The 18,580-nt window shown below is 37.7% G+C and overlaps 1 protein-coding gene across 2 annotated transcripts in view; it reads right to left on the reverse strand.

Moving 5' to 3' along the window:
• LOC149080984 (membralin-like) overlaps positions 1-18,580 on the reverse strand; it is a 167,032-nt gene that overhangs the window by 85,120 nt on the left and 63,332 nt on the right. For both annotated transcript variants that reach the window (XM_089237707.1, XM_089237708.1), the window contains exons 8-9: positions 18,301-18,384; positions 1,185-1,317 (exon numbers count right to left, since the gene is read on the reverse strand). In XM_089237707.1, the coding sequence (XP_089093833.1) occupies positions 1,185-1,317; positions 18,301-18,384 (217 nt within the window). The remainder of the gene's footprint in view (positions 1-1,184; positions 1,318-18,300; positions 18,385-18,580) is intronic.

Below are 18,580 nucleotides of genomic sequence, written 5' to 3' on the forward strand. Positions count from 1 at the left end.
TTTTTTTAGAGAACGTTTACATTTTACTGTTCAATGTCAGTGTAATCATTTTTGACAAATGAAGCATTTTCATTTCTAGCTCTTTGTTGAGTATTATAAATATTGTTCGTGCCTCTGCACATATCCTAAGAATGAAGAACACAATCGAATGATATTGGGTGGCATCAGAATCGCCAAATCTAATATAGGACTATGTATACAACTGCTTTGCTATGCAAACTGTTGTTTTACCTATACTCAAAATGTGCTTCATAATTTTGAATGATGAATGTTAGTTACTGTACAATAAATAGTCCAAGACCATGACCTATAAGCAAATGAAAAATTAATGGACCAAATGGTCCACATACACCCTTCCCCAATAACCCCCTAAAACGATACAATTTCTGCTTTGGCAGAATACTTACATGCAATCCACAACATTTGCACTATTTGGCAATATATCGATGATTCCTTGCTGAATTAAAATCAATTACACAAATTTTGTTGATAGGATTTGTTTAAAAAAATGTGAAAAGTAGGACAAAAACTAGAAAGTAGGGCATTTTACCAAAAAGTAGGAAAAGTACGACAATTGGGAGCTGTTTTTTCTATCAAAAATTAATAACTTCTTCACTGCTTGATTGTGAAATAATTTCTATCGAAAATTACGAAATTATTTCTCTCACTGATTTGTTAGTTTTTTTCACAAATTCTGAAATTATTTATTCCAGAATTATTTCTTTCATTTATTCTAGAATTATTTCTTTCGTTTATTTTAGAATTACTTCTCGTTAATTCCGAAATTATTTCTTTAATTCTACAATTATTTTTTGATTGGCGGGCCATGACAAAAAGCTGCGGGGGGGGGCAAATGTTGAAGAGCCCCCCCCCCCCCCACCTTCCTGCAGCTTGTCTTTTTTACAGAACTTCTTCAGTGTTTTACAGAAAACTCATCCTCAAATTTTAGGTCGTATCTGGAATGAATTTCAGGATCTTCCACAGAAATCTATGGGAAATCGTGTTTAGGCTGACGAATGTGTTTCCGGAACGAATAATCTTCGTTAGCGGAAAAAAATGAGTGCACAAACTAAACACACTCATGACAAAATTCTTACCCTGTTACACCATGAAAACAAACAAAAATAGTTATCGCAACAGAACACATACAAGGAAATGAATGACCATATGTATTATTAGCTCACCTCAACCAGTGCCGCCTGGATATGGTAGTACGGCAACATATAGCGTCGTACTGGTCTGCAACCCACACGATCATGATGACGTAGAATGACGTCGTCGGATCACTGAAGAATTCCGACATGATGGCTTCCATGCCTATAATAAGAGAAATAAATTAGAACAGGGGTCTTCAGCCATTCAGACGCGGCGGGCCAGATTGAAACTTCCCACGGAGCCCGCGGGTCACCAACTGACATCTTAATAGCAGGAGCCCCGAGTTAAACAGGAACAAAAGTAATTGGAGAATTTTATTTACTCTAAAATTATTTCTTTCATTAATTGTACGTTTTGATTAGTTCTGAAATGCTTTTTTTCGATAATTCTGAAAATTTTTCTCATTAATTACTGATTAAATTAATTCTGAAATTAATTGTAATCTGAAATCACTTTAACTGATTCTTTAACTCCATTTCCATAATCTTGAAATCATTTAATTCAATAATCATGTAATATTCTTTTGTCGAAATAATTCCTATCAGAAAGTACGAAATTATTTCTCTCATTGAGAAACTGAATTTTCTGGACGTTATGCCGAAACTGATATTTGGAAAGAAAAGTGATTTGAATCCTCCGGGAATCGAACACGGATCCTCTTGCATACCGGGCAAGTGCGCTAACCAATACACCAGAGGCACAACTTTTCAATTCCTGATAACACGCATTAGTAGCGTGAAACGTTGAGTGGAGTGATAGCAGCTTCCCTCAACTCTAGCAATTTCTCAGTATATTTCGGGCCGGAAAAATACCATCTCTTCATATTTCTCATTGATTTACAAGTCATTTCTTTCACTAATTCTGAAATTATTGGATTCAAAAATTCTAAAATTATTTCTCTCAGTAATACTAAATTTTCATCAATTCTAGAATTATTTCCTCATTTATTCTAGAATTATTTCCTCATTTATTCTAGAATTATTTCCTCATTTATTCTGGAATTATTCCTCATTTATTCTAGAATTATTTTTCCTCATTTATTCTAGAATTATTCCTCATTTATTCTAGAATTATTTCCTCATTTATTCTAGAATTATTTCCTCATTTATTCTGGAATTATTCCTCATTTATTCTAGAATTATTTTTCCTCATTTATTCTAGAATTATTCCTCATTTATTCTAGAATTATTTCCTCATTTATTCTGGAATTATTTCTCATTTATTCTAGAATTATTCTCCTCATTTATTCTAGAATTATTCTCCTCATTTATTCTAGAATTATTTCTCATTCATTCTAGAATTATTTCTCATTTATTCTAAAATTATTCTCATTTATTCTAGAATTATTCTCCTCATTTATTCTAGAATTAATTCTCATTTATTCTAGAATTATTTCTCATTTATTCTAGAATTATTTTCCTCATTTATTATAGAATTATTTCTCATTTATTCTAGAATTATTTCCTCATTTATTCTGGAATTATTCCTCATTTATTCTAGAATTATTTCCTCATTTATTCTAGAATTATTTTTCCTCATTTATTCTAGAATTATTCCTCATTTATTCTAGAATTATTTCCTCATTTATTCTAGAATTATTTCCTCATTTATTCTAGAATTATTTCCTCATTTATTCTGGAATTATTCCTCATTTATTCTAGAATTATTCCTCATTTATTCTAGAATTATTTCCTCATTTATTCTAGAATTATTCTCCTCATTTATTCTAGAATTATTTCTCATTTATTCAAGAATTATTCCTCATTTATTCTAGAATTATTCCTCACTTATTCTAGAATTATTTCTCATTTATTCTAGAATTATTTCTCATTTATTCTAGAATTATTTCTTTTATTAATTCTATAAAATTAATCGTTTTTCAATGTTTCCAACCACTTCCTGAAAATGATCGGCGGGCCACGACGAAACGATTCGAAGGGCACATGCGGCCCACGGGCCAAGCGTTGAAGATCATAGAATGAATTCATAAGATTAAAAAAAAATAGGCACGAGTCACTGAAGACCGACGGGGCAGAAAAAAAGTTCAAAGAGCACAAACGAACAAAAAGGGGAGCAGCAGATAGAGAGAGAGAGAGAGACGTACAAAACCAAAAGAAGAAGCCCCGACATGGCAGCAACTCCAGATCTGATAAAAGCTCCATAAACTTATGAAGATTCGTTAAAGGTTTTACTCTTGTTCAAAACTATTTTATGGCAACTGCGATGATTTTTTTTTGTTTTTTTGAAAGCATTTAGAGCCGATGCTTCTTTCTGAGAAAGTTTTCCTTTTCCTCTCGCAGCCTCCCTTGGAAGTAAAACAAAAGAAAAATTAAATCGGGAAGGAAGAACAACCTAAAAATGTAATTACGCGGAGTCCCAAGTTCTGAAAAAGGGCCGTTTTAAAAGCGATTAAATCCTATATGAAGACTGAAATACTTTGATGTTTTTCTTCTACAGAAACAAGTTGGAGATGAAACTTTTCTTCTTTAACAAAGAAAGTGCTCTTTGTTTTTGTTCCTTTTATTTTTTTAAATCAAATACGCTGTACTTATTTCAGTACAGCATCGAGATTGCTTATATCAATATGAAATGTTGTTTCTGTTCCACCATATAAAAATTCTAGTTCATATATGCTCAACCCGTGACCCTCGAAGCCACCTGAAGTGGCTCACGACCTCGAGCCTAATTTTGTAGGCGCATGAACTATAAGTGGCACATTTATTACAGATCCCGTAAGTGACGCGTGGCACAGTTCCAGAGCAATTAATCGGTCTTTGGTGAAATTTTGGAGCTCTTGAAGGCTCGAAAAGGTGTCTTCCGCTTTTTCGAAGCTTAGTTCGTCCTGGAGTAAATTTTTTGGAGACTATACCTACAGTGGGACATAGACTTGGTTGAAGGGGAGCAGAGAAGAGCTAACGTATGTTCTTGTTGGCACACGGGACTTCATTTCTGCATGAGTAGTGACCCACAACACATTCCCAAATCACTTTAGTGACCCACGACACAATTCAAGAGCACTGAAATGACCCGCTGCACACTTATGGATCAAACAAGTGACCTGCGACATATTCACAGATCACGCAAGTGAAGTGTGGCAGAGTTCCAAAGAACTTAAGCGGCCCCGCTGTGCAGTCTTACAACAGCAGTTATAGATCACTCATTCAAGTGGCCCGCGGAAAATTTCCAAATCACTTAAGCGGGTCACTTGATTGGTGTGTAACTGCACCACGGACTGCTTAAGTGCTCTGGAACTGTGCCACGGGTCACTCAAAGAGGGAGCTGTAAATATAGCACCACTCCCTTAAGTGACCTGTAGTAAACCGGCACCGTTCCACATTTCCACGACACAGTTCTAGACCACTCAAGTGGCCCGCAATCTCCTAAAGGTTGAGCACTCTTGACCTAACCATTCCGATAGGATCAGTGTTAAAAAATAAAGTAAAAATATCAGGGTTCCCAGAAAAATCAGCTCGATCATTTCCTTGACTAAAACTCCTGAAGTGTCCGCTCATAACGAAATCGGATGTTACGAAATATCGGTTATAAAGAATTATTTCCCGTTCTACTGAATATGCAATACCAAAATATTTAAAATATCGCTCATAACGAATTGTCATATTCATGGATATCGGATATAACGGAGTTTTTGGCAAGAACTGAATTGTTTTCCCTTGGGTTCAGTTCGATGAGAATCAGAAATTCGAAAGTTCTCCAAAAAATGTGAAGTGTTACCGTACTATTCCGACAACGGGCTACGGATGTGTTTTGTCAGCTCTATAGCTAGATGACGATCTTTAGCTATATAGGTAGCTCCAGGGCCGTAACTAGGATTTTTGCCGCCCCCAGAACTTTGAAATTCAATAATTTTGTAAAGGTGTTCTTTGTTCCCACCTAAAACTGCCAATCCCTAAATTTTACAGCCCGGTAAGTTGCCCCCATCTAGTTACGGCCCTGGGTAACGCTGCCTTTGTTCACTTCCAGAACCACTCGAATAAAGAGGGATCGACATAACCACATTTTCGTTTACGTCAGAATTCCTCAGTATTTTCAAACCCCACCGACCATTAAAATGTCCGTAAGGTCGGGATTGCACTATAAAAGTTTTAAGAATGTTCTTTTATAAAACTTCAAAAATGCAACCAATAAGCGGATCTGCTACATTCGAGCCAATGTAGCCAATGGTCTTATCGGTTGTTTTTTCAAGCCCTGTAAAACATATTTTATCAAACTTTTACAGTGTAATCCCGACCTAAAAATTCGGCGAACCACGTTTCTTAAACGTTTGTCATCCATGGCTCCCTTGCCACAGCCAACGTTTAACCGCTGCTCCCCCAAAATATTCTAAGAATCACTTCAAACCACTGAACAGGTGCACATCAATGTCGACAGCTCACCTCTGACAAAGTTTGGCGACGCGCCTAGGAGCTGCGAAGCTCCCTTTGAGAACCAGACTCGCAGTATGCGGGTAATATTATTTTATTCAAATCTATATGAATATCGTTAATATTTGCGCACACGTGAATAATTTTCTAATTTAATTGCAATTAAAATTTAAAGTCTGTCCGAGGGCCACCCGTCTTATTTTTTGCGAACTAAAATGTTAAGAGACGTCATTTCGAGTGGATCCCTCTCATTAAACTCGAGTATTTGTCGTGCATCGGTTATAACGACTATCGTATATAGCGAATGCTTCTCACGTTCCCATGCGACTTGGTTGTATCCGGGCTCGACTGTAATTCGAAATCTTAACCTTGGAAATGTTTTTCGAGTTTTAGTTCTTTTCCCCTTCACAGAGTCTTCCCCTGACTTTTAGCAAATATTTGCATACGTCCCAGACTTTTGTCAAATATTTTCCCTCACTTTCAAGGTCGCAACAAACCCTGAATACACAGTATCAGATTGTAGCGCAGTTTTTTTCCATTTCCACGTCATCCTAAATGAATCATCTCTTATTGTTCTTGTAACTGTTTCATGTTCATTGTCACCCTTTTGACACCCATTGTCTGTTCCTTTTCCTGTGTTTGCTGTACGATGTGGGCACTTTGTATATCTGTGGTTATCGGGTCCATCCAGTTCTAGAATATCCATCCAAGAAGGCTTGGCTGCTCTATTGAAAAATGGAATCTACTAACCCTACATTTTTTGGAATCTCACTGATCCCCCCCCCCCGTAATTAGGAATAGCTTTTCATTCATGACTGTTACAGGAATTCACACCCAGAGCCGTAGAACTAGAACGTGGTGCACTAAAAACCTCGACTGACACACGAATGAACAGGGTGCTGTTGCCGGATGCACCCATCTTTCGGGAACGCTTTGATATCTCCTTGAGATGGGAAGCGGGGTGCGTCCGGTCCTTCAATGTTCAATGCCATATATTTCTCCGTCCCTCACTAGCATATAATGACACTGGTTCATGAAGGTGATATGTCGGGAGGGTCGATTTTAGGTCCGTTGGATTGGCCCATATTTTAAACAGACCTATTTTCATATTTAATTCGGCTGTTGGGACAGATGACCATTCTAGATCCGTGCGTGGCCCAGTGTTCCAGAGACCGATCTTAATTACAAAATTCTCACTCAATAAATTTAAGTTTTGATTAAATGTTGAAAGGGTCTCCGATCTGGGCTAAAGGTAGGAAATTCCCTGGATAAGATACGGGGGTCACGATCACTCCCCGAACCACCACATAACATTTTTCTTTTTTATTCACTCTCAACCCCAATCATTGCAACGCCAATTGGTAAATGAAGCTCAGTCAGTATGCAAGCATGAAAGACAGTATCTCCTAGAGCGTACATCTTCAACCTGCTGCTTGCGAGCACTACGGTGCTCCCTGAAGCACCCAGAGTGCTGGACGCTCGTGTCAGATTTCGTGCTTGCTTGCGAGCACTTGATCGACATCCCCATTGAACACCCTGTGCAGATTACACTCAATGATTAAGATCATTCTCATTTAAGACATACGTACGTCAAACTTGCTGTAAGGGTGCTCTTTTTTTCCGATGATGGGTATTGGCAGTGCTCGCAACAAGGAAAAAAGGTTGAAGATCTCTATCCAAGAGGTAAAAAAAACTTGTCTTTTCAAACCCAAGAACGTGCTAGTCTCACACACGTATTTTTCTTTGTCTCATCGTTTTGATCCTGAGAATCTCTTGCCCCCCTTCTAACGCAATATCCGAATAGGATCCCCCAGAGCACCTCCGCCTTCTTCTTCCTCCCGACATGACAGCGTTCTCATCATTCCAAGCCAGAAATATTTTATGACGTCTTCATTGGCGTTAGCAGTTTCTCTTCTCGCCCTTCCCAACCATCCCTTTGAGAGGCTTCCCGTGAATATTCTTTTCCTATGTAGGGGGTTCCCTCTCACCTCTTCGCCCAACTCTTCTCAGACAGCTACATATTACTTTTAGAATTCTCTCTTACTCAGTACATAATGTTCTTTACGAGTTCGATTTTTCCCCCCACCTCCACTCTTTCGAACCAGCGTCAACCTTCAGAAACATGTGTTACCAGAAATCTCTTCCTCATATATGACCATACCGTTACCCCATTTACTGTTTCTCTGCTTCCCCCCCCCCTCCCTCTCCCCCTACTTTGCAACTCATTCCTTTTTAAAAGGATCGAATTAATGCAGGCTAAAAGCGCGACCAACTGGCAATGAGATTTCATACCCATTAACGCTTTAATGAAAGAGATTCGAGTGAGTAATGTTCTCGAACGAGTTGAAAAGAGAGAATCGTTGAGGTTGTAAATACCTCGTGAAGATGTGTATGTGTATGAAGGGGGAATCCTTTCATTTTTTGAATTGAGGGGGGAAAACGCCGGAAAACACAGAAGAATTCCAAGAGGCTGGAACTGACGATGAGCAGCTACAAACGTCAATAAGCGGGATCTCCAGACAGCATGGGCCATATTGTTTTAACACTTTCTTTAAATGTATTCGGGAGGGGAATGAGACGATTGTCTGGAATACGACCGACGACCGCTGTCTATACTGTTGGACGAACGTGAGCAATAAATTCATCGAGACAAAAAAAATATATATATCGCTTATTCTAAATCACAAAATCATCACCGTAAACTGTGGTAAATTTAGTGCAAGTATTGCAAAAGTTTGAATATCGTACTGCAATTTTTTACCATGATTTCACGGGGGTAGTGGGGATATAGCTATAACTCTCAGCTCGCTTACCATGACCCCGAATATTTAAAATTGTTTTAAATTAATAGGGACAGAGACAATTCTGTTGTGCTAAAGTTACCCCGCATTCCGGGTAACTTCAGCGCAATCCTTCCTTCCTTCCCTCATTCTGAAACCCATGTTATTATTAGTCTTGTCTGATTGTTACCCCCAATACTACTACCACTGCTAAACCACACGCGCACCTCGTTCATATTCCTCTCATTCGATCATTATTTTTGTCGCACCACGGTCATTTCCTGCACACGAGGGCTAACTAAACCGGGACCTACAATTTACTGCCGATTCCGAACGGCAGGCTTGTTTTTTTATACTCATCGAGGGGTTGGCGAGCATAAAAAAACATACGTAATTCAAACATACACAGAAATAATTCAAACAGCAAATTAAGCACTATAAAATTATGAATTGAATAATTACTTCCTTTTTTTTTTTTTTTGGTTTTCACTTGACATACGATTTTGACTAATCAAAGTTTTAAGAGATTTCACAAAGATACGTTATGATAATCACAAAGTTACGTTATGATAATCACAAAGCTACGTTATGATAATCACAAAGTTACGTTATGATAATCACAAAGTTACGTTATGATAATCACAAAGCTACGTTATGATAATCACAAAGTTACGTTATGATAATCACAAAGTTACGTTATGATAATCACAAAGTTACGTTATGATAATCACAAAGCTACGTTATGATAATCACAAAGTTACGTTATGATAATCACAAAGTTACGTTATGATAATCACAAAGCTACGTTATGATAATCACAAAGATACGTTATGATAATCACAAAGTTACGTTATGATAATCACAAAGTTACGTTATGATAATCACAAAGTTACGTTATGATAATCACAAAGTTACGTTATGATAATCACAAAATAGAAGAAACAAAGCACCAACAATCTCTCAGAATACACCGAAGCACCTCAGCGAAAATTCTACTAATTGTCGCGAACGATTCCAGACCAAGAACGCGACGATAGCACGGAAACTCCTCCAAACAATTTTAAATACGAAAATAACGATTGTACTAAAGTTAGCCCAGTTTAAGGGCATTTATTACCCATTCTAAAAAAGAAACGGTTCCTACAATCAATAAATTGCCGTTAATTACCTTTCCAAATACAGAAGCAGCTACGGAAACATTCCATGATGAAAGTGCCATCATCATCATCATCATCAGCAACATTTCCACATCCTAAGATGATGCTTGTTGAGAGAAGATGTCACTTAATGGAATCTCTTAGAAGAGACAATTTCGTCTTTTCTTGACTTGGTTTATTATTTTTTCCCCCCTTCCATAAACTTATGAAAAAAGATTAATGGGGGGGGGGGGGGAGAGTGAAAATTGCGCGTCTTTTCGAAATTGAAATCAAATTTCCTATATATATATATATAAAATTTTTCCCCTCCTCGAACTCAAAGCGTCTCGAAAATAGCGAAAGAGCTTTACGGTTCACCAGAACGAAGGGAGAAAAGTAATATGGAGATTGTGCTTCAGGTGCATTAAGAGAAGTCTGCAGCTGAAGAAGAGGGCTTTTAATAAACGCCCCGCGAATTGCTAATTGAATGGAAAAGTCTCAAGAAGTGGAATAAATGGACGCCTTGGACATCCCTTTTTCCTGCTTTTTTTTTTTTCGGTATTATCATCATTTTTCTACGTGAAATTCCTTAACTGAGTTAGCTACACATTAGGGAGGTTTTATATATAGATGCGGTACACGCATGTATGCGGCAATCTCGAGAAGAAAGAAAGAGGCAAGCAAGCAAAAAAAAAAAAAATGCAAAGTGGTTTTTCCCTTATTAACACTCAAAAATTATGTCACAGAAATCTGAAAGTAGCGTCGTAGGGTTTAGTTCCTCGCTTATGTGAGGAAGAGGCGCGGAAAAAAAAGCTTCGTAAGATAAATTTCCAGTAAAATTTTGACATTACGTGCATTGAACTTTTAAACCAATGGCATTTCGATTCAGAGCAGCTTTTGAGTTCACGGACTGAAGAACCAACCATTGACTACTTTATGTTCCGAACTGACTGACTACAATAGCAGATTGGCCAGCCGCTCTTGTGGTCAAAAGTCTCGCCACAGAGAGCAAAATGGTCTACAACGGTACTTATTCAATCATTACATTTCACTCATAGTTGGAAAAAATTGGTGGTAGATGGCAGCACTGCGCATTACAAGCATAAAAAAAACTTCACATTAAGTTCACAGCACGTACAAGCACATTCCGGCATGTACCAATTCGTTAGAAATTCCGTAGAGGAATGTGTACGAGGTGCATGTACGGTTGAGAAGTAGTAGTGGATTGGCTAAAATGTTCAGATGATTTGTTTGGTACCAGTCGAAATGTTTTTAACTACAATACCACAGCATATTCAAAATACTACAGATTTATCAAAAAAAAAAAAAATTTCCAAATGCATAGATATTCAGCAAAATAATCCTTCTAGGCATTGATGATGGTCTTTTTATACTTACTATTCAGATTCTAACCTAAACAGAGAAAATTATAATCTCTCGAGTCCAGACCAATAAATATATCATCTATGACCACATGAATTTGATATGGCGGATAATTGTTGTAAAGAAAATATTATATCCAAAAACTCCAATCATATTCATCATCGTTATTAATGGATACAGTAAAAGCACTGGTCGAAAAAAAGATCTATAAAGCTTCTGAGTTTTCTTAAACAGAACTAGGTGGACTCCGTACTATCCGGCCTAGTTAAATAATAATAATAAAAATAACTCTCCGTGATAAAATGAGGAATAATTTACTTTGCCGATGCGTTCAAAGTGCAATGAGTTAGTTTAATCATTCGTCAATGAACATTAAAATATGTTTAAATAATTTTTGTAAGAATTAAGTCTGCATTAATACCTTGCTTATTTTAAAAGTGTGCGGGTTCATACTATACAGTATGCATGATAAATGCATACTGTATAGTATGCATGTAATTTTCTGGATATATAATTTATAATATGTAATTTCTGCAATTTTATGTTTCCTGCAATTAAGTTAGCCGTCATAAAATTTATCTTAAAATGTATAAAATATTTTTATTCTTGGTTTTCCACTGTCTGTAATAAATTTTTAAAACGTGCAGTACTATATACGTACGCAAGGGGGGGGGGGAGATTTTTCGGATCAACACCACTCTCCCCCCCCCCTCCTCTTGAGCCGAGATTGTGTATTTTTGAAGTAAAAAAACGACCTCCCCCCACCTCCTCAAGGAAGAAAAGAGGTGGAAACTCTTCCCCCCCCCCTTGGAGAAAATCTTGCATACCCTACTACACCAGTGTTTCTCAACCGCTGGGCCGCGGCCCAGTACCGGGCCGCGAATGATCAGCCGTTTCATTCTTCCTCATTCATTGGTCGTTGGTCTTGTGTTTGACTGGGCCTTCCACTCACAAAAATGAATGAAACTGGGCCGTGGGCTTGTCAAGGTTGAGAACCACTGTACTACACAATACATAACGGACATTTATAAAGTACTGGCCTGTACTAAGTCAGAAGATATGAATAAGAGAGGGTTCTGGTATGAAAAAGGGTGTTTTAATGGGTGGGGGATAGGAAGTGAACATTTACATAGAATTCCGGCGTATCCGGATTGCCATCCGGCCTGCCCTTCCGCCGCATTTATAGGCCGAACAGTCCAGAGTCTACTGTATAAATAGAAATGTCGGAAAAGAAATAAACACGTTCTTTTCTTAATTTCCACAAAGATTAGTCATAGGTAAACGATACAAGGATGACGTCACTCTCCGCTTCCACACGAAGGATTTAACAACTGACTGTTGCGAAGATATATTAAGTCGCCATCTGGTGGCAGCGTCAGCAGTTGTGAGCTTGGCCTGAGTCTGGTCCGGCCGTCCATGTACGGTCCCTTTCAGTGTACACGAGCTCCAAGGAAAGATTGAGAGATTCGGTGCCTCTGTAGTCTAGTGGTCTAGGGCGTTCACTCGGAAAGTGAAAGGAAGTGGGTTCGATTCCCCGCAGGGGCAGTTGAATTTTCTCTCTTTCTAAAATATATCTTCGCAACAGCCAGTTGTTAAATCCATCGTATAGGTAAACGAGTCGACGAAACTTAATAAACTAGAACAGGTACTGAGAAAATACAACTTCGTCCGTACAAAATGCTCTCGAAGTGTATCTTTCGTGGGCGTTTGTGAGGTACCTTATGTTAAACTTGGTGTAAAATACCATGAATGCCCGAAATTATTGGCATTATGGGGTTTTTTTTTTTTCATTCGGTGAAGAAGTATTGGTTTCTGTTCCTCTAAAGATGTTTTTGCTCCGTCGTTCAGAGCCAAAACTTATGAAACAATGAAAGTTGCCTAGGGCCTTGGTTCTCGATCTTTTTGAAGTCGGCGAGTGCTAAAAACTAACTTTTTCTACGCGGAACACTTACAATACAACAAGCTTTAAAGCAGTGGTGGCCAATCTTTCGAAATCAAGGGCACGATGGAAAAAAAAGACGTTGCTCGTAAAAATAACTTCATTGTTGGAGGGAAAAACGGATTCGTTTTCGCGGGCACATTTTGGGAGCACATTTGGCCACTCCTGTTACTAATTCGATTTCTTTTAAATTTGAACATATTTCTTTATCTTTAGTGTGTGTCGTTTTCCCCCACATTATTATTTTTTTCACTTGATTCCGCGGCATGAACGCTGTCTTCCGAGAAACCTAATTGCCGTATAACGGCTGTGAGACGTAACAGGGAACTAGAATGTTATTTTTACCGTAATATTTTATGAATAATTACTGACCTCCTGACCGGGCTAGGCTTCTTTTTTTTTTCTATTTTGTAAATGTACCGGTCATTTTTACAACCTATAAACAAATATCCGAGACATGGGCCACCAAATCATGGAGCTGGGACCTTCGGGCCTCTCTTCCCTCTCGGACGGCAGCGAATGGACCCTTTCCGTGACAGCCGTAGTGACAGTGCCGTCTTAACGAATGGGCTCACCCGGGCGCCTCACAAAAATGAGAACCGGTTCAAATATTCGAGAATTTGCCAGGTAGGGCCTCAGAAAAATGAATTGGCCCGGGGGCCCATGATGCTCTTAAGACGGCCCTGCGTAGTGAAGTAACTTGCTTGATTTTTATATACCACTCGGTCTGATAAATGCCTTCATTTTTATAGGAATTGGGTGTGAATTAAGTTTACGATACTACATATATAACTGAAAATTTAATGGTCATTCGCTGTTTTTGCTGATTACAATGCCATATAAAAACATTATTTTATACTGTATTCTAATGGTTTATCTTCTGCAACTATTTTTAATTGTATATCTGATTTTTTTTCGCGGAACACTTGAAGTAGCTTCACGGAACACCAGTGTTTCACGGACCGCGGATCGAAAACCACGGATCTTGGGATATGACTTTGTATATTATACAGCTATTTTTTTAGCGGTATTGGTACTGCCAAGAGGGTCACCAGTCACTGAAAGACGAAGATCAGTTGAAGACTTCTCTGGATGAAAGTGTTGCAAAATAACGCGTAAAAATGCTCATTATTTTCACTGAAGATCGGCTCTCGACCAGTAGATACACTGAAAAACATTTTCTAGGGGCATAGGGTCTATATTCGGTACCAGTTCTCTTTCCTTGTCAACGTCACCCCAACAGCGATGATCGGAATCATCAGGAGGTGTGAAAGTCGCATTACAGAATTACACAGAAGGTTTTGCTGCTGGCTAAAAAAACTGACCTCATCAGTAACTAGACAGATTGTTGAGAAGGTTAAGATCAGTAATAGTTCATTGCACACACAGTTACTGACGTCATCAAAAGTAACTATCGTTATTCTTATTTATCAGATTTTTTTTTCGAATGGATATTTTTTACTGATTCAGTAAGAAATTTTTGTACAGACCGTGTACAAAACTTGTGTATGCTATGATAAATAAGAATAGGAACACACGTAGGATGTCTATAAATGAGAGTGGACTCGTCGTCCATCTTTGAGCATAGAACAGTTACCCGCTCCCAGGAATGTTCCGGAAATCGTTGGAAAAAAGCAGGAGTGGGAAACAGCGATTGTCTATAGTGATATTACTGACGTCACACTTTCGTTCAAGAATGGCAGGTAAGTCAACCTAGTATTTCAAGGTGATCTAGGTACAGGGGTTGCTGAATCAAGTACATATAAACACATAAGCAAGACAGATTTTCAGGCAGTGTGTCCACGTAGAAAAAAAAATTCTCACTCACTGATGTGACAAGGATGAGGGGTGGGGGGGAGAAAGGCTTTTCTTAAAGCCTACAACACAGGAAATTTACCGGATCGACAAAAATAAAGGAAAATTGGTATGTGTGTGTGTGTGCCTTGAAATTCGTTCCTGCTATTTTCCGGGTAATCGGATAGGGATACATTAACCAGAGGCCACGAGATCAACTCCTTTAAAACAGACTCCGTGTATCCGGTCCGAAGAAAGACAAAAAAAAAAAAATGGTTCCGTAACAAGATACGGCTTCAGACAGCGGGAAATAGAGGTCAAGAAAATGCAGCGAGAATCAAATTAAGTAACGAGAGAACAAAAAAAACAATAGGAGAGGAACAATAATTTAAAACAAAAGAAAAGTGTCGTAACAAGCTTTTTTTTTTTTTTTCGGATCGGATCTAATGGCGAAAGCCCAATACCGTGTATACGGATGGAGAAACGGGGAAAAAAAAATATCCTCCAAGAAAGGCTTCCCATCAATTTCCGGAGAATGAAAAACGAGAAGGTTGCGTATTTCATGGTTGGAACACTGCGAGGGCTTCGTACGATGAAAACTTCTTTCCAAGATGGCAAAAAATAGGAAACAATTTTAAAACAATATTTTATTGATTAGTTTCATGCTATATTTGGCAAACAATTATACCCATATTGTACGTACCGCTAGAACAGACTACATGGTGGCAGATCGTTGTAAAGAAACGATTTTTACGGCCAAAATAGAGATGAAAATATAACAGTCTGTGCCGAATTGTTTGCACAGCCGATATATGTATCTACAACCGTTGACTTTAGAATCATACTTCCAGTTAGAAACTTTTTTTGACGTGCGGTTGCTTGAAATTTTATAAATTTTCCAAGGGATTGTATACATAAAAATGAACGAAAAAAACCTCTTTATGTAGACCCTGTGTGCTAAACCTTCCAATTAATCTCATACTAATAATACTTCCAGTATAAGTGCATTTCATGCCTTCTGGGGTTATTGTAAATTATTGTTATTATTATTATTATTATTGTAAATAAATTACTAAATTATGAATTCCGCTCTGTGAGAAGTCATTTACAGGAAACTGAATACTTTTCAATGCAATATTTGCGTAGATACTTGATTTTAAAGTTTTCGGCATTTATCGCCTACGATTGCCGGTATGATTCACAAATTGCTAAAATTTAACTCAAACTTATTCATCATTTAAATTGACTTATTTTTAAAATTAAAAAAAAAATTAACTATTTTGAAAAAGCTAAATATACAGGGTGATCAGCGAATAAGCCCTTATTTCAAAATTAAATATCTCTACAACGAAGATCAATAGAATTATGCGGTAAACGGTACGCTTATTAGCAAAACTGTAAGAATGTTGTACAGAAATTTCGAAAATTTAGTTGTTTTTTTTTTAATTTTTTAAAATAAAAAAAAAAAACTGGAGATTTTGGGGTTCCGAAAATCCTCATTTGTGTGAAGAGAAACCACCGCATTCGCCTAAAGTTACTGCATAGCCTGCGGTATGCGCCAGAGGCATTATCGGCCCCCTTCTTCGTGCGAGAAACGATTACTACTGAACGTTACGTTACAATTTTGGAACAATTTGTCAGCACACATGGCGCATACCGCAGCCCATGCAGTAACTTTAGGCGAATGCAGTGGTTTCTCTTCACACAAATGAGGATTTTCGGAAACCCAAAATCTCCAGTTTTGTTTTGTTTTTTTTTTAATTTTAAAAAATTTTTTAAAAAAAACTAAATTTTCGAAATTTCTGTACAACATTCTTACAGTTTTGCTAATAAAAGTACCGTTTACCGCATAATTCTATTGATCTTTGCTGTAGAGATATTTAATTTTGAAATAAGGGCTTATTCGCTGATCACCCTGTAGCTCCACACTTCAATAATGTTAAGAATGAAGACTTTCCGGTCAAGTTGTTTAACAACGAAACGATCTTTTCATTTGCGTTTCCTCACGTGACCAATGGTTGGAACCATTCATTCTCGAATTTTATTCTGGCGGAGAAACATTTACAGCACATTGGTTTTTTTTTTTTTTTTATAATTATTATTATTCATTTCACTTCTTAGTCCTCAATATGTTGAGTAGTGTATTGTTGTGTGAATCTCATCTAAATGAAATAAAAACCAATAATTCGATTTACAGTAAAACCGCTCTTTTGCGGACACCGGAGTGACAAAAAACAACCGTCCTTAAAAGGGGGGGTTACCGGTAATCAGGGGTTTGAAATGCATACATTTATTATACAAGGGGAAGTTATTATTTCGCCGTAAAAGAGTGGTGATCGCATGTATGAGGTATCAGTTAGGAGGGGGTTTTACTAGTTCCATTTGTGTACCGTTCCAAAAAATGAACATTTTTGAGCCAATTCAAACTCGCAAACAAAACGATAAGTCCTAAAAACAAATTAATTCTTCACCTACAATATCTGGATAAACAATGTATGCATTAAAGATATTTTTGCAAATGACTTCTCAGAGAGAGCAGGATTCATACTTCACTAATTGGAAGTTTTAGCGCACAATGGGTCTACATAAAAACTTTTCGTTTTATGCAGACATGCCAACATTGACTTAAAGCTTGTCAGTAGTGATGAATGTTCAGCTTTTCCATGGGGCGAGGGGGGGTAACCCCTAGGACAACATAATGATGGTATGGGGGGAAGGGGGGTAACCCCTAGGACAACATAATGATAGTACAATAAAATATAATCACTAAAAAATTTAATTTTTTAATTTTAATTGAAAGTTCATTAAATACGCACTTCGTTGGGACTGGAACCTAGAAGGCTCAGGCCTCCCGAAGCGACTTTCCGAGGTCACCGAGTGCCTTAATAATTCATGAATATTCAATACAATCCCAAACTGCATACGGCCTTGTGGGTCGTATATACGTACATCTAACAACCCTAGAACCCCACCCACCCTTCCCCGTTTTCTTCGTATCAGAGCTCCTACAGTACCTATGAAGAAACATTGTATCCGACATACGTTCCACGAGCTCGACCATTCCCTATGCAAATGAAGCCGGGTCCGGACCCACCGCACCAAAGCCGCTTGTAAGTTCTTAATGCAGCTTTGCACCGCACTCTAAACAACTCTAAAACCTGTTTTTGACGGAAAACAGTTTTTTGCGCGTTTGGGCATCGAGTAGAGCGGCGGGTTTAGACGAGGCTTTACAGATTGCCTTCTGCTCACAGGCAAAACAGATTGGCTACGAGTTTGTTTTCACTCGAACTCTCTCGCATGCGTATACGAATTCATCGTTATGGTAGAACGATGCAATTAAAAAAATAATAATAAATAGATAAAACACCGCAAAAGAAACTCAAAGACCAACTCAAGAGTTTTTTTCCCCTTTAACCGATTACCGTATAATTCAGTGTCTCCAGTAGCTCCGTAGTTTATTGCGGCCGTCCGTAGAAACTATTGACAATCCGTAGCAATTGGCAACTCTGTTTATGTATACCATACTTTTGGAAAATTTAAGGCATTTTAAGCAATCACACATCATTTGAAAAAAAAAAATTGTTGGAAGAATTATTTTTCCAAAGTCAAGGGTTGAAAAGACATTCGCTGTACAAACAATTTGGGAGAACTTGTCTTGCACATACAAATAACAATTTATATAACAACAAGTACAATAACAATTTATGAAAAAATTCAGATTAAGATCATACCGACGAGGGACAATATGACCGTCAGAAGAGGAGCAGCCTGAATGGTAACTGATGAGCGCAGTTCGAACATTCGCAGAAGCTGAACTGCAAAAATAAATAAATATTTATATAATTTGAATATTATCACACTATAAATAGTTAGACATATACGGCCAAACTCTGTTATAACGACACCGATGATTGCACGAATTTCTTTTATTATAACCACGTCATAACTGATGTTGGCATCTCCAAAAGTAAGAAAAATGTAAACAGGTGCAATGAAATGCCTATACCAGAA

Source organism: Pholcus phalangioides, unplaced genomic scaffold (assembly GCF_987345545.1).
Source record: "Pholcus phalangioides strain wild (caught in Gottingen) unplaced genomic scaffold, Ppha-v1.0 ptg000010l_1, whole genome shotgun sequence".
NCBI classification, from domain to species: Eukaryota; Metazoa; Arthropoda; class Arachnida; order Araneae; family Pholcidae; genus Pholcus; species Pholcus phalangioides.